The following is a 17,058-nucleotide window of genomic DNA, read 5'->3' as shown; positions in this document are numbered from 1 at the left end:
CAGTTTCAACCTCAGAATTATTTTACTAAATAAAATAATATAAATGACGTATCTAGCGTAGGGTAGACACTAAATATCAGTTTTGACAATTAAGAGTAAAATTTTGCACTGTAAAATGTCTCAGATATTCAGTGGAAAGGGAGAACGGAGCAAGGTAAGCATCCTGAAAGACACGATGCAGAATCCAAATATACAAGGGAGAGAAAGAATGACCTTTGAGTATCTGAATGACCTTGGTCTAGGCATTTTTCCCTCTATAAGTTTGTGTTTATTATTACCAGCTCCAGAACATACAATGTTCCTTATGGATTTAAATCCAATTTGCAAAGATGGTATAATTGATCCTCACTGATCGCCAGCACCACTTCTATACCGGTGAGTTCAAATTCTGATGCCCAACTTTTCAACATTCTTAATCTGGCAACACTCTACTTTAGAAAGAAAGGATTCACTGTCTCCACTTACATATATTCAAATCTAGATGCCTGAGGAATAGCCTACTATAATAGAAATTAAAAGTTTAATTCTCTCCCTTTCTTCAAAGTATGACAGATTGGGCTTCCAAAGGTAAATGAGACATGGACATTTCCTCCCCTCAAGAAGTCCAAGAATTTAACAGATGAGAGAGATGCAAATTATACTATCATAAAATCAGTGCCATAAGCGAGGTAGCAAAAGGTACTATGGAACAAAAGGGCTCCTAACTCCGAAAGAGTCAGGAAATGCTTCGTAATCTGCCCTACACAGCCATATTCATATCTACCTTTATATTCTGCCCACTTTTTCTTCATGTTTCTTCCCCCACCAAACGTTTTTCCTTCTTCCCCTTTGTTAAATCTAAATCAATCCAAACTTCAAGAATCAGTAGAAATTTTTACTTTCCCAAGGTGCCTTTTCATCCCTTTTTTCTAAACTACTAGTATTCTTGGTACTTCAGTTTGCATATTTTTGTTTCAGACACATTGATTTTTCCTTCATGGCTACATAGTAATTCCCTTGAATACTTGGCAGAGTCTTAAAATCTCAATGATCCACTGTATAGCATCAGCCAACTTAAATTTTAGGATATAATAATATTGTGATTGAAGATAATCTTATTTTCTAAGTCCAGCACTATTACATTCTCAGACCTCCAACTGTATTTACAGGCTACTTTAAAAATTTTACCATTTCACAAATTATACACTGCCAAGCTCATCAGTTCAAGTGTTAGTGAGTTAGTGCCAATATGATTCTAATAATTTGGATTTTAATATGGGCTTTACCCACTTTAGAGATCAACAATGAATAAGCATTCTAACAACTTAAACATCTTTTTTTTTTAAGATTTTTTATTTATTTACTCGACAGAGATAGAGATAGCCAGTGAGAGAGGGAACACAAGCAGGGGGAATGGCAGAGGAAGAAGCAGACTCATAGTGGAGGAGCCTGATGTGGGGCTCGATCCCACAATGCCGGGATCACGCCCTGAGCCGAAGGCAGACGCTTAACCGCTGTGCCACCCAGGCGCCCCACAACTTAAACATCTTACAAATTCTCCCTAACCAGGTCTGAGAACAGTTCCCCAAACAATTGAATTAACTTAGGTTTGTCTACCTGTTTTAACAAAAGGAGCAGTCCAGAGCTTCTGACAGTATCTGGGCCTAACCCTCCCATCTTTAATTTCTGTTCCTGTAAAATGCAAACTCAAGTCTAACAGGCTTTAACCTCTTACTGTCTTAGCATGAGGAAAAAGTAGTATATGAACTAGCAACTGGTTGATAAAAGGGAGAGATCTGAAACTTGAAATTATATTTTAAACTTCATTTAGTTCTAGAATCATTAACAACGTTCTGCACAACTATCAGCAAACCCTCTGGTTATCATACCTCAATTTTTCCTTCTTAAGTTTATCCTAGCACTGTGGATGATTATAAAACTGGTATTTCTATTGCAGAAAATATTTAAAATAACTACTGAGGAAATTTTCACCCAAGTTTACTTGAAAACCAAAATTTCAGAAGCAGATATGAAAGAAAAGGAGCCAATAAAAGTATAATTGGTGTTTTTTTTTGCAATAAAGAGAAATGAAGTTCAAAGACAATCAGAAAAATCACCTGAAGTAAATTTGATACTGCAAATCAAAATGTTTCACCTTGTCCAGGAGAAACAACTGACAGCAGAAGAGGAAGAGGGAGAAGAAAAAGAAGATGATAATGGCAGAAGCAGTGGCAGCAGTTTAGAGGGGTGACAGAGAATTAGTTTGGCTTCACACTTTTCTACAACAAAGCCAGAAAGCAGGTAGGAATGATTACATAGTTGTAAAGAGGAAAAATGTAAATTGAAAATTTGATACCCAATTTGCTCTTAGACAACATTCTTATGTATTCAAGATCTTAAAGAACAGAGCCATCATGAATTTTTCTTGAAAAAACAAATTACTCTGAAATCTAGCCAACTAAATAGTCAATATCATAAGAAAGTAAAAGAATTGGTAGTAGGGACTGAATCAATTTAAATAATAACTAAGAGTAAAAGTCTTTGGGAATTCAGATTACTGAAGGGAATGTTAATGACACAAGGCTTAACAATATAAAACTTTTTTTTTTTTAAACAAAAAAGTTGGAGGCAAGACTGGGAGAAAAAGCCAAAGTGTCCTGTTATGTTCATCTTTCATGTCAGGAAAGCAAATGCTGCTGTCTGAACTTAGAACAAAATTTTTAAAAGTCATGATAAAATTCAAACTTTTAAATAATTTTTCTTATTAACTTGAGAGATATTTAGAAACTAATTTCTTGTGATAGAGAAGTATATTGTTCCAGCAATCCCTTTAGGTTTGTTTTAGTCCCCCTCCCCTCAAGTAAGAGTTAATAAATGTTTTACTAAAAAATGGCATGATACAATTGTTCTAAAATTATATTTACCTATTTACCTAAATTAATACAAATTGTTAGCAATTAATTTGTTATTTGGGGTGGCAGGATTCCCCCTTTTATACACTAATGTAATGAATATGTAATGAACATGTATCACTCTTTCAAAATCAGCCATTATACTAAAAGAAAAAGAACAGAAAACAAATTGCCTGCCCAATTCACAGTTTCCTCTTTCTACCTTTGGTGATAGCTCTTTGTCAACACCTTGTTAGCTAATAGAGATGTTTGCTCTTAAATACAAGACTTGCTCTAATTTCCCTTCGTATTCCTCAAAGGAAGCATGGTATAACAAGAGTTAAAATCACATTCGGTAACTGCCTTCTATTGAATCCTTACTCCTCACCCAGTGCCATGCTAAAACCAAAATCCATTCTTTGATTTAACCTGCATGAGCTAGAGGCAAGTAACTTCCCTTTTTACAGAGAAGGTAAAATAATTTGCCTAAAAGGTCTCAGAGCTGATCAGTGGCAAAGAGAAGATTAGAAAACTCTAAAGACTATAAAGGTCAAGTTCTTAACCACTAATTTTTTTCCCTTAAGCACTAATTCTAAAATAAGATAGGCCTAAATTAAATACAGATTATGTTATTAGCAGTGTGATCCTGGACAAGTGCAACTTGTCATCTTTATTTTTTCCATCTTCAAAATGCACAGATTACCAATCCTATCTCATTATATCACTAAAAAATAAATATACCTCTTAGACCTCCATTTGGCAGATAGAAAGTATTCTATTTGATGATAAGTAACAAGTTCTTGAAACACTAAGAACATCAAGAAGAATATGATATCACAAAAGTAATTAAATAAAATTTATAAATACCAGACTTAAGTCATGTAGCAGTGAATCTTAGCAGAAAATGTTTTCATGTTTTCTTTTGAGACTAGTCATAAAACATTCCTTTATTCAAGTATTGTAACATATAAATTAGCGCTCAAAGAATCATAAAAGTTTCGTAAAATATGACAGAATATAAAATTTGGGCCAACCAGAATAGATCAAATTCCTGAGCATGAAGGGTTACTACCTGGTTCCATTTTAAAGTTGCCTCAGGTAAAATTGACCTTTCTGGGGGCTAAATCATCATTTAGAACGATCACCTTAAAAAGTAGAACCATGAGAAAATGCTATTTTCCTCTGAAAACTGGTTTAACTTTTGATTCTACTCTCAAGTCCTAAATAAGTCAAATAAACTTTTCTAAGGCTCCTATGTTCCTTAAAAAAATTGATTTTTTATCTAAGAAGGAAGCGACAGAAGATGGGTTAAAATATATAGCTCTTAATAAGTAACTTGGCTGAAATAAAAGTATATCTGTATATTTGTAATAATTAAAGAAAATAGGAAAATAAATTTACTTTTGAAAGAAGCAATGTTAGTACTTTTAACAGCCACTTTGCAAACCATCTTTTTAACTTCTGAACAGCTAATCTGCCCCATTATAATTTCCAAGATACATGTAATTGTTTTGACTAAGTTTAGCATAATGACATGTCCAGGTCTCAGCAGTAATGTGCTGTATTACATTTAGTAAATAAACGGGTTTAAAAAAATAGTGGAGCTTCAATGATCACTGAATAAATTAGTGATACTTAAGAGCAGAAAGTGCTTTTGAAACCCCCAACAATAATCTGCACCAAAAGTCATACTTGAACATGCATACCTCAAGTCATCGCTTGGTTCTTTTTTTTCTGGAAGTTCCATGTGCTTAGAGTCTGTTGATTGGTACTCTTCGGCAACATTGTGTTCTTGGTTTATCATAGGGAACTCTGAAGTAAATGAGAGCTCCCCTTCATTGGAGACCCCAAAGAGGTCTGGGTCATCTTGAATGACATCAATTAAGAGGACATCATCTTCATATGCTTTAAGAATATCTGGAAACCCCATTTTAATTTCTGAAAAGTTCTTAGTCATTTCTCTACCACTAACTTCAGAGGAAACTGGTTTGAATTTTTCTTGTTCACTAGCGCAGAAAGCGGGAGTTTTCTCTATACACCCAAGATCACAAGAAAAAGTATTTCTTTCAACTGTGAGAGAAACAGCTTCCTTATTTGAAAAAATATTGCCTGGTTCAGAGATGTGGTTGGATGGTTTATTATCATTACCTTGCTTTAAAAAGCTTGAAGAAATACTACAGGAATTCTTGCAGCTGCATGAGTCAGAATTAGCTTGCACTGGAGTTACACTATTTTGAATTCTCAAAGATTGAGATACTGAAGTTACCATAGAGACATTTTCTTTATTCCTATTTTGTCTTACCTCTGCTCCAGATAAATTGTCAAGAAGTTCTAGGGGACTACACACTTCTCTCTCTGATGACCTGGCATTTATTTCTTTTCTTTTTTCTGTTTTATTCTTCAGTAACGGAATTTTAAAATTAGTCAGCCTTCCTGTGTTCAGTATTTTAACCAAGTCTGGAACCACAAGGGTTTGCTTAGCAATGCATGCTTTTCGATGAATAGTTTTGCCTATAGAGTTATTTGCTTCCTGGGCATCCTGCGAAGCAACTGTCAAATTAAATTTTGTTAAATTCCCTCTATCTTTTTTTTTACTCCCTGTTAAGTTTTGAGGCACATTAGTTGGCAGAGTATCTTCAGTAGTATTAGCAACTACCTCTGACCCATTTCTGCTTGGTTCCTCTGACTTCATCTTTTTATCATCAATTATGGGTTCCTTTATAATCATTAAAGTAGGTTCTACTGTAGAGACTGAAGACAAACAATTTAAAATAGAATCCAATTTTTCTTTACTTGAAGATTTGCTGTTTGTTTCTGTTATGGTACTTTGTAATGATAATTTAGAATCAGTTAAGTGAGTTTGATTTGTTTGGTGTTTAAGAAAATCATCTTGCCTAAAACTTTCCCGAGATCCAGGAAGAAAGTTACTTGAATCTGGCAAGGAAGACTTTTTCCAACACTGGGCAGATATTCTAGCACAGGAATAACAAGGCCAAGTTCTTTTACCAGTCATCGGTATTGTTCTGTGACAGCCTAACTTTGATTCTTCAGCTTCATTTCTCAAGTCTTCCCTTGAAGATCTCTTTTCAATAAGATGACAATCACTAGGTAATTTCACTACTGAGTTTTGCATCGACTTAAAATACTCTTCTGGCTCCATGCTTTTAAATCCTAAGGGCTCTGAAGCATTTTTTGCTTCTTCTTCTGAAAGCGGCTCAAGGATTTTCTGAAACACAGGATTTACATGATGTCCAGGACTTGTTTTTTTCCCTGCTGTTTCTGGAAGACTTAATAAATGATCCATTGAGGAGAGTGTATTGTGGTTTATTTTTCTCAAAACTTTTAAAGGACTTTTTTTAGCCTCTAAAGTCTCTGCTCCTTTACCCTCAGCACCTGTTTCATTTTCTTGTAACACCAACTCAGACTTGCTATACACATTCGAGAAGTTCATCTCAATAATCATTTCATCTCCTTTTTCAGACACCTTCATCCTTTTCCTGGGTTTTCTTCCAACATTGCCTTCCTCTACAGAGTATTTATTTTTTTCATTCTGAAGGCAGGAAAACAAGCCATTACTTTTACTTTGGCATAAATCAGTTTGTTCAAGCAATAACTTATTTACTCCCATTAAGTTTTCTTCCGTTTGTAAAAGCTGAGGAGTATTATTTGTGTCACTCTTACTTGCAAGACTCCTAAAGTTTTCTTTCTTTAAGTTTGAGGAATTTTCTGGTACATGCATACATTCACCATCAGGTTTATATGAAAGGTTACTGTCATCATTACAACCCTTGGAATGGGGGAAACAATTGCAATCATGTAATTTTAAAATGGAATTACTTTCTACTCCAGGTGACAAGCTGTTACAAGAATATTTTGGAGTATTTGTGTACAGTTCATCTTGGAATTCAACCTTAATATTTCGAGTAGCCTTATTTTCAGTTATTTTGAGAGGTGGGCTTTCTAAGCTTTTAAGTTTTTTAATTCGAATTCTTCTTTTAATACCTTCTACCAAACCTTCCTTACCCAAAGACTGCAAGAAGGCCATACTTTGAAATTCACTGCACTCCACTGTTTGGAAAGATTCCAAACTGGTTAATGATTCCTTTCTTACCAGGTCAATCCCTGGCTGTGGATCATCACTTGAGGCTTCAGTAACTTTTCTTTTTTCCTTGGCTGATCAAAACAACAAAACATACCAGAAAAGATTTTATATTGAGGAAAAAGCAATACCACTTAAAAAAAAAAAAAAGTGAAACCATCTATTTTTATTTCCCTGAATAGCTGTATGGGAATATACAACTGCTTTTAAATGAAAGACCTAATTTCTGTTAAGGAACTACATACAAACCTGCATAAATTCCAAGGCAACTGAATAACCTCTAGCATCAATATCACTTCACACACGCCAAAACAGATCACAAGGGCTCCTAAGAGGGCAAACACCCTCTAAGAGAATTCCTGTTCTTCCCCCTCTCCTGGTCAACCACATGCATTGGTAAAGCCCACGCAAATTCAAGTTAAACACTAGTGTGAAACAAGGATGGGGCAGCCTGAGGTGCACATGCTAAAATGGGAGCGACCCCTGAGCGCTTTCTTACAGTCTTCCCAACTGCAAGGGGAGCTCCGCCTCCTTCGCTGCTTCTAAAAGGATCTGAGGGGTCCGAAGGGCCCGCTTGGCCCCCCATATCCTCCTCTCGCCGCCTCAGAGCAGCCTTCCCAGCCCTGGACGCCTCACCCGACTCGTCACTTTCCACCTCTTCTCTCCCAGACGCCCGGGCCACCATTCTCCTCTTTTGCCTGCGCTCCTCGCGTCCCCCGGCCTCAAGGCCGCTGCCTCCCGCTTCGCCTGGCCCTGGCCGCCGGCCTCGCTTCTTCAGGCCTCGCACGTCGCCTTCACGCCCGGGGGCCGCCGCGGGGCCCGAGGGCAGCGGACGCCGCATCCGCCCCGGGCGGCCCACCCTGCCCGCAGAGGCCCTCCGAGGCCCGCCGCACCCGCTCACAGGAGCCCACCCGCCGCGCGAAGGCTGCTCCTGCTGGCAAGCACCCGCCAGCCTCGGCGGGCTCCGCGGCGCCTGGCGTCTGGCTCGGGGCCGGAAGCGGAAGTGGGGTCTGTGCGCGGGTGGCCTGGGCAGGCTGGGCGGAGCCCAACGGGCGGAAGGGCCCCGAGCCCGTGCAACCCTTGGTTAAGGGCTTCACTGCTTGCGACTGTGGCCCGTGACGCCTTTCTTGGCCAGAGCCTCCTGGAACCTTTCAGGGCTCTTTCTCTGCCTGCTGCCCTTCCCACTTGGCCGCTTGCAGAGAGAACTGCCGGCCAGTGGCTTCTAACCATCCCAAGCCTCCTGGGGTCCCTTTCCATCAGCCTTCTCGATATATTTACCCACATATCCTATAGGCACCTCAAGCTCTAGAGGTGCAAAACTGAGCTTATCTTTCCTCACAAGCTTGTTCCTCCTGTGTTGGTGAATGTGCCCCCACTCAACTGCCTAAGCCGGGAATCCAGAAATCATCAGAGACAGCGTCTTTCCGCGTCATCCCCCTCAACCACATTCAATACATCTGCTTGATTCTCCTTTCAAAAGCGTATTTGCCAGCTGCTCTCCCCTTTGCTATCACTTTGCTCTAGCTCTCAGAATTTGAGTGATCAACTGCATCAACCTCCTAAATTGTATTCACAGCTCTGTCCTTCAGTAACCGGACCAACCTTGAATTTGCTCTTTGGTGATTCAGAAATTGCACCAGATGGAGTTGTGGCACAAAGAAAACTTCATTTGCAGCAAATAAGGAGATCATGGGGAATAGTTTCCAAAGCTGTGACTTCCTAGCAGGGGTGGATGGGTTCCTTTCATTTAGGGTTAGGATGAATATTTAGTGAGAGAAGCCTTGTTATTGTATGTAGAGGCAGGCATAGGATCATGCATGTGCCTTAAGGAAAAGTGCCTATGCATACATTGTATGTTATGTAAATGAGGCTCAGGCTCCTCCTTGAGTGGAGATTTTAGTATTATAATGAGGTAAAAGTAGTCAGCGATTGTTCTACAGGTCACTCTATGGTCCATCTGTGCAAGCGTGAGTCAGGTTAAGTTCAAACTGGTGTGGGTGGTCTGGGTTGGCTGGGTCAGTCGCTATAGCCCCAGGGAGCTTTCACTTTCATTTGCCTGAGTTAAGAGATAAGCTGGAAAAAAGAGCTTAAGGAAAAATGTGGGACAAAGTTCAGTGAGTACAAGTAGGTGGGCAGTAAAGGTCAGGTTTTGGGGTCTAGCTGGTGATATTTGTAGTATTCCAGTGAAGCTTCCACCTGCTGCTGGGTCTTGCCCCACCCCTCCCATGAAAGGAGATTCTGGCATTTCCCAGCTTGGCCCTTCATGAATCTCCTTTACTCAGAGACTAAAGCTAGCAGAAAAAAAGTCCAAACTCTTCAATGTGGTATTTGTGGCTCTCTTTGATGTGGCCACTGAATATTTAACAAATTTTGTCTCTTACTGTCACTGTAGGGGAAAGTTGAGCTTCAGTGGAAAAGTATGTGAAGGAGCCACCCTTCTGCATTATCTGATTCTGAATCTATGGAGCTATCTTACAGCTCTAAGTTTTAAATAAGTGGTAGCAATACAAAAGAATGTTCTGTAGACATGAAAATTCTGTCTTATAGATGTTTAGTTGACTTCCCCTCTCACTGGTGGTTTTGCCTCAATTTGCACATTCTCTTCAATATTCCTAATCTATAAATGTGTCTGTTCTTTGGACTTACCATTTGAACTGGTATTTATAAAATCTGTCTAATGAGAGAAAGTCATTAACACATGTTCATTTTGACATCTCTATGAAAGTCATGACATAATCTTTTTTGGGGGAAAACTATCTTCTAATATTACACATCTCCTGCAGTTTGTATGCTATGTCATGCCTGTGCCCCCTCTACATGCTGGTCCTAGAAATTCTTTTTTGCTTTTCTCTGGGTGAACTACATATTCCCCTTCAAGATTCAGTGTGAGAATCACCTCTCAAGGAAGCTTCCCTGCTACCTTTCTCCTTACACGTGTGTGTGTGTGTGTGTGTGTGTGTGTGTGTGTGCACGTGCACAGGTGTGTGTGTTGGGGGCAAGGAGTGTCAGGTATTCCTGCCTGCCTGCTAACACATTGCCTTTAGCTCTTTACTTGTGTATCTCTTTCAGGGCAGATACCTCTGTTAGTCTTTGCATTTTGTATGTTTTAAGAAAATTTGGTAATTTTTTAACACAAAGTGTGTGGACATTCAAGGATGATGCACAGAGTACTGTGGCAGTTTGGATGAGCAGTTTAAGAGGAGTATTCTTAGGAACTTCTATAAAATAGAACTTAGGTAGGGGAGGTGTAGAGGATCTAGAAACTTCTCTTGTTTCTTTCTGCTTGTGAAAAAACCCCAGTAAAGGGAAACTAGTTTAAGAATTACAGAATAGAAAAAGCTATTTTAGGGATTTCAAGCTACACATTCATTGCCTTTGTGCCTCAGTTTTCTCATCTGAAAGTGAAATAATAGTGTCTCCTGAAGGAAACCAAATATGTCACCCCAAAATATGACTCTTTGACATAAACATTATTTTGAGCTGATGACAGGGAGGTGCAAATATAGGAAAAACTCTCTCTACCTCTCCACCCTTTCTGCCTACAGGCAGGATATAAATTCTGCTTTACTGGAGACAACTCTAGACTTTTATCAGCATAGAGATGGCATTACAGCAATCTGCAAATAAACCTTACTCCATTAGTTTCTTCCCATATATTAATCTTCCTGCAGTTTGCCACTAGGAAGCCTAAAACAGCTTTCCTTTGTCCAGTCACTTCTAAACAAATTTATTGCTTGTTGAAGATGATAGCACCTTATAGGCCAGAGTTCTAAGCCACCACTTTGAGTTACCCTTTGTTGAGGTTTTTCCTGCATGATGTACACTGTTTGCATTAACTGGTTTTCTCTTGTTAATCTGTCTTTTTATTAAACATTAAGTGGATTTGTTAAGTAAAAACCTCAGCATATCAAAAAAGAGACTATATAATTCTGGCATTTACTACCTACAAAATAAACATTGTTACTAATATCTTAGTAAAATAAAAATTCAAGAGTCCAACCTCTTTGGTCTGAATAAAAACAGATGATCTTAAATACAGCTATAGGCCCAGAAATTTAAAAACTTTTATGACCCTTAACTTGAGCAATGCATAAAAGAGGAATGGGAAGAGCTTAGTAGCATAGGAAATTGCAAAATCAAGCACACTGAGTGTTCTGAATAAGAAAATTCTAATCTTTATTACAGATTTCAAATTCTTCATACCAAACTGCTTTCACAGAAAACCTGAGGAGATTAAGTGTGTTTATACAAGTTTTCATGGATCTACTGTTCTCTTCTGTGACATGATTATCATAATCTTTCTATTGAGCTTGGTAATGTCTGGAAAGGGCAGGTACAGCTGTTTACCAAAAAAGATTCAACCTTCCTAGTGGCAGATCTCACACACTTGGGAGTTCAGAAGATGGAGTAGAATATTTACCCGTACCTATTGGGTTGCATCTCATTCCACGTAGAGTTGGCCCTCTGAGAGAGTCTGGGTGTCCCTTCTTTTCTAGTCCCTTCCCTTTTTCTATTAACCCTTTACCCATGACTCTGGATCCTGACTGACACTACTGTTCAGCCCTCAAAGTCAACTTCAGGGTCACTGCTTCTTCAATGTCCTTTGAGTCTCTATCCTGGAAAGATGGCAGCACAGCCACATTCTCTATATTCCACAACTACAGCTGTAGATTATTAATGCACAGGACTGGCTACATAATTTGTGGGGCCTGTGTAACACAGATCATGTGCCCATAAAGCCAGTCCTACAGATCCATGGTCTACTTCTGCAAACATCCAGAAGACTACCAAACCTCTCTATTGCTAATATTTATCAGCTTTGACAGTATTACTTATACTCTGTATCATGCCCGTCCCTGGCCAGTTTGCACTCAGAGCAATTCCATACCCTTTCTCTGCCTGCTCTGAATCACAGAGGCCAGTCCCTGCAGTCTGTGTTTTCCATTCTCCTGGGTCAGTTGGATTTGGGTGAGGTTTGGCCAATGGAGGACACTGTGGTAGGAGAATGGAGAAGGGATACTTTTCTTTAGACTGCCTATCAGACACTAGCTGCAACTCCTTTGAGACTCCATCTCTTGCTGGTCAGGCTCACTGTGATGCAGCTTCCACCAGGTACCTTGAGGTCTTTTTGCTTTGAGGGGTGGCAGTGGCTTTCTATTGTTATGAACCTCTGGGAGCCATGAAACCCTGTTCATTTTCTTCACTCATTCAGCCCATCTCTTGCATAACACTCCTCTGTTTAAAATACTTAATTTACTGTTTCTGGTAAGAAATCTCCCCACATGCATTCCCCAGTAAGTAAGGGTTAGGGTGGAAGGAGCAACAGGGATGAAAGGAAAGACTTCTGTTCTGACACAGTGTCAGGAAATGTTCTTTCACCATCTTAAAATGAATGTCTAAATAACATTGTGGTGTTCTCCCAAAAAATGGTCATTTTTCTTTCTCCAAGTTTTTCCAATACTTTCTCCAGGGTTAGCTTCTTATTCAGTTTTAGATTGTAAATCTTCTGTCCAGGAATATCACACAATCAATCTGGTGTTCAGAAAAGAACACTTAGCATTATCTCCTCCAGTGCCGTCCATGTTGCTGTAAATGTTGTGTAATCTTTCCTTGTGTCTTTTGCATTTGTTGTTCCCCTACCTGGAATGTTCCTTCCCACCAGAATCAATATGCTCCATTCCCTAACTTCCTTAAGGCTTCTGTAAATGTTTCTATAAAGAGAGAACTTCACTGACCAATATCAAGTAAAAAACAAATCGGACTTAGTAAGGAGAGACTTCTGTTCAAAAGGGTTATGGCAGGGGCTCGGGGGAAGGAGACTATTGCAATAGGGAGAGTACCATGACCATGGGATCTACAACCATCTCCAGAGTAAGGCAAAAAGAATTTTTATTCTATAGGGAGTTAAAAATAAAGCTAGAATGAACCAGGTATGGGGTAGTGTGATGATAGGTTATTATAATTGGATAGTAGAACAGAGAATGTTTGACCCTGAGGCCAGACTATTCTTGGGGTAGGGGAGGAAGGAGGTGCCATGCTGACTCAGGGTGAGGATGGACCAAAGTTCAGGGAAATGGAGGAAGCTTAACCAAAGTTTGGTTAACAAGCAAGCTGTTCTAATTGATCAGTGGAGACAAGCAGTTCAGCTAATCATTTATGAAGCAAGAAAGGGCATTTTGAGGATCCTGGTCTGGCCTTGTCATAGGTAAATAAGAAAGGCATCTATGGGTTCACCTCAGTTATATGGTAAAAGGTGGTCCTTTGCAGTAAGTGGTTTTCTGGGACACAAATGGTGGAGGGATTTATTAACCTTCCCTGTTTTTTAGGATCACAGGACTCTGGTAAAATTTAAAAGTTGTCACCACTTGAAGATAGAAGATGCCTTCTCATGGCACTTTCATCATGTGTTACAAAGTATACTCATTCATTATGTCTTTCCCAACCTCTAGTTATAACAGGGCCCTACTTGATCTCTACCACTGAAGAGAGTGCCTGGTACAGAGCAAGTGCTGAGGACACATTTGTTGGATACAAGGAACCTGGCATTCTCTTTTTTGAGGGGTTGTGGAAAAGCAGATGGTGGGTTGAGGTTCAGGAAGGCTGATCTGGAAGGGCTGTGCAGGACTGCAGGAAGGAGGAGGCCAACTAGAGAGCCCTCTCCATAGTCCCTCGGTTATAGGAAAACACTGGAAAAACAAGAGATTCAAGAGACCCCAAGGCAGGAAAACTCTTTGAGATCCAAGAGAGTGTCTTACTGATCTCTCTTCTCCCAGCACTGCCTGGCACTAGTCAATCTTTAGAAAGAACAGTCATTTAACATTTATTGTGGTTCCATGGATATTCAAGGGAGATTTGGGAAGAGTTTTTGTCCATTCTTATGTTAAAGAACATCCAGTAAATTTAACTTTTAGATAACTAATAAATACTTTTTTTAAGTAAAAGTATGTCCCATGCAATATTTGGGATATACTTATCCTAAAAATATTTGCTGTTTATCTGAAATTCAAATTTGGTTGTGTTTTATCTGGTAATGCTACCTCTATTGCATTAGCAGTTGGAGTCCCCCAATTACTGGGCTCACCTCTTTGGAGTTGTATCTTTTTGTAGACGTTGGCCTCTGTAAGTCTTCACTGGGTCGATAGATCTTTGATGCTTCTAGGAAGTAAATTTTTATATTTAACATGGTTTTTCTAGTCATCTTCCATCAGAGAGTTATGTTGAGCCAACGTCCACCATTAATGGATGTGTAAGTCACCATCTCCAGTCTTTTCCCTTCCTGTCCACCCTCATTCCACAATTTCTAATATCCACTGCTAAGGAAAATGTGATAAACATCAAAGTTAATTTCTCACATTAATAGAATAACATTATTATATTACTGTTGGATACTTATTTTCAAGAAGCAAACTCTTGTATGAGTGGAAACACCCAGAGCAAGGGAAAATGTAAACCATTTAAAAGGAAAAATAATACTATATTTATAGCTAAAATGCCTAAGAGTAAAGACAGTTAAACAACAATTGAAATATTTAAGTGCAAACTCTATTCCAGGCACTGTTTTAGGCCCTAGGAATAGAGCAGAAAAAATTACCTGCTTTCAAGGACCGCATTCCTGTGGGCAAGGACAGTAAGCAAAATAGGCAGTACCTAAAATGGTAATAAAAAGGTGTGGGGTTAGGTGATAAGGCAATGGATAGGGAGTAAGGGAAGGGTACCAGGGAATGCTATTGGAGATGTTCCAATTTAAAATATGGTAGTCAGAGCACCTCACTGTAAATGCAACTTGAAAGAAGATGGAGCAAGTCATGCAAATACCTGGGGAAAGAATATTTTGGACAGAGGAGATAGCATGTATAGCAAGTACTTGAGACAAGAGTATTCACAGGGGCATCAGAAGGCCAGTGTGATTGGAGGAGTGAGGAGAGCAATAAGAAAAAAGTTCAGAATATTAAAGGATGAGTTAACATCATCAGACATCAGTGTATCTTTCAGTTCCTTCTCTGAAGCCTCAAGCAAACCAATGTACAACAAAACCAAGAGAATGTTTTATATCTTATTTTTAAAAATTACATTATTTGCCAACATTTAAACAAGTGAAAAAATTCTATAAAATTCTGGATTTCTAGTTTCTCTTTAAAATTGAGCATCTGGCAACATCACTGCCTTAAGAAGCACAGGTCCATTTTTCAATTTGATTGTTTCTCATGTATTGAGTTTGCGAAGTTCTTTATAGATCTTGGATACCAGTCTTTTATCTGTAGTGTCCATTTGCAAATATCTTCTCCTGTTCCATGGGCTGCTTTTTAGTTTTTGCTAAGAGACACATGAAAAAATGTTCAAAATCATTAGCCATCAGGGAAATCGGAAGGGGGAATGAAGCATGAGAGACTGTGGACTATGAGAAACAAACAAGGGCTTCAGAGGGGAGGGTGGTGGGGGAATGGGGTAGACCGGTGATGGGTAGTAAGGAGGGCACGTATTGCATGGTGCACTGGGTGTTATACGCAACTAATGAATCATCGAACTTTACATCAGAAACCGGGGATGTACTGTATGGTGACTAACATAATATAATAAAAAAAACATTTAAAAAAATCATTAGCCATCAGGGAAATTCAAATCAAAACCACACTGAGATACCACCTTACGCCAGTTAGGATGGCAAAAATTGAAAAGGCAAGAAACAACAAATGTTGGAGAAGATGTGGAGAAAGGGGAACCCTCTTACACTGTTGGTGAGATTGCAAGTTGGTACAGCCACTTTGGAAAACAGTGTGGAAATTGCACTACTGGGTATTTACCACAAAGATACAGATGTAGTGAAGAGAAGGGCCATATGCACCCCAATGTTCATAGCAGCATTGTCCACAATAGCTAAATTGTGGAAGGAGCTGAGATGCCCTTCAACATACCAATGGATAAAGAAGATGTGGTCCATATATACAATGGAATATTAGTAGCCATCAGAAAGAACGATTACCCAACATTTGCAGCAACATGGACGGGACTGGAGGAGATTATGCTAAGTGAAATAAGTCAAGCAGAGAAAGTTAATTATCATATGGTTTCACTCATTTATGGAACATAAGAAATAGCAGGGAGATTGCTAGGAGAAGGAAGGGAAGAATGAAGGGGGGGTAAACAGAAGGGGGAATGAACCACGAGAAACTAGGGACTCTGGGAAATGAACTGAGGGCTTCAGAGGGGAGGGGGGTGGGGGATTGGGATAGACCAGTGATGGATATTAAGGAGGGCACGTACTGCATGGAGCACTGGGTGTTATATGCAAACAGTGAATCATGGAACACTATATCAAAAACTAATGATGTACTGTATGGTGACTAGCATAACATAATAAAAGAAGAAGAAGAAGAAGAAGAAGAAGAAGAAGAAGAAGCAGCAGCACAGGCCCAATCAGTAGGAGCTGAATAGCTGCTCCCCCTTTCAGGTAGGGTGTGCTCTGCAGCTGGCCACGGTCTCCACTATTCTCTGCTGTCCTCAGCCAAGTTTGTTTGCTTATGCTTCCTGTCTGGCCCCGTCACCTTCCAAGTTTGACTCTAAATTTATACATTTCAGTTTAGAGGATATATGTAGCCCCACCATCTGGCTGCTCAAAATCACTCTATCATATCCCTTTCATATTATTAATCACCTACCTACTCTGTTTTCCACATCATCCCCTCCGAACCTTCTCCATCTCCTCAAGCCTCCAGCTCTACACTCTTGGCTCCACAGGTGAAAATGTCTCCTTTTCTGGGGTGTTCTTGGTTGTCTTGTATCACTAAGTCTCTTCATCTGTCCCTCTCCTGAAGGAAATAAACAATGAACAGCCAAATGAGAAAAGCAAAGGCTACTTCTCTAGAGTTTGTGATAGCAAAGGTGTCAGCGACCATCACTTGTGTTTTGTCAGAAACTCAAAGGCAGGCAGAGCAGTGGAAAGCTTGTTAGTTAAAAAAAAGGGAAAGCTTTCAGGCATGCCCTGTTTGGAGGATTTTGGCCTGGGGAAACTACAGGTGGGCTATCAATGTGATTGGTTAGGGATGCATATTAGGCTTTCTGTGGTGGTCCTAAGTTGGAAACAAGGACAAA

The 17,058-nt window shown here is 39.5% G+C and overlaps 1 protein-coding gene across 1 annotated transcript in view; it reads right to left on the bottom strand.

Moving 5' to 3' along the window:
* The window catches only part of TOPAZ1 (testis and ovary specific TOPAZ 1), a 129,348-nt gene extending 121,426 nt beyond the window's left edge, over positions 1-7,922 (bottom strand). The window contains exons 1-3 of the mRNA XM_057316080.1: positions 7,606-7,922; positions 6,982-7,043; positions 4,577-6,420 (exon numbers count right to left, since the gene is read on the bottom strand). Of these exons, the coding sequence (XP_057172063.1) occupies positions 4,577-6,420; positions 6,982-7,043; positions 7,606-7,810 (2,111 nt within the window). The 5' untranslated portion in view covers positions 7,811-7,922. The remainder of the gene's footprint in view (positions 1-4,576; positions 6,421-6,981; positions 7,044-7,605) is intronic.
* Positions 7,923-17,058: the final 9,136 nt, after the last annotated feature.

The sequence above is a fragment of the Ursus arctos genome, unplaced genomic scaffold (genome assembly GCF_023065955.2).
Source record: "Ursus arctos isolate Adak ecotype North America unplaced genomic scaffold, UrsArc2.0 scaffold_20, whole genome shotgun sequence".
NCBI lineage: Eukaryota > Metazoa > Chordata > Mammalia > Carnivora > Ursidae > Ursus > Ursus arctos.
The sequence above is the reverse complement of the archived record's forward strand: the minus strand, read 5'-3'. Positions and strand labels throughout refer to the sequence as shown.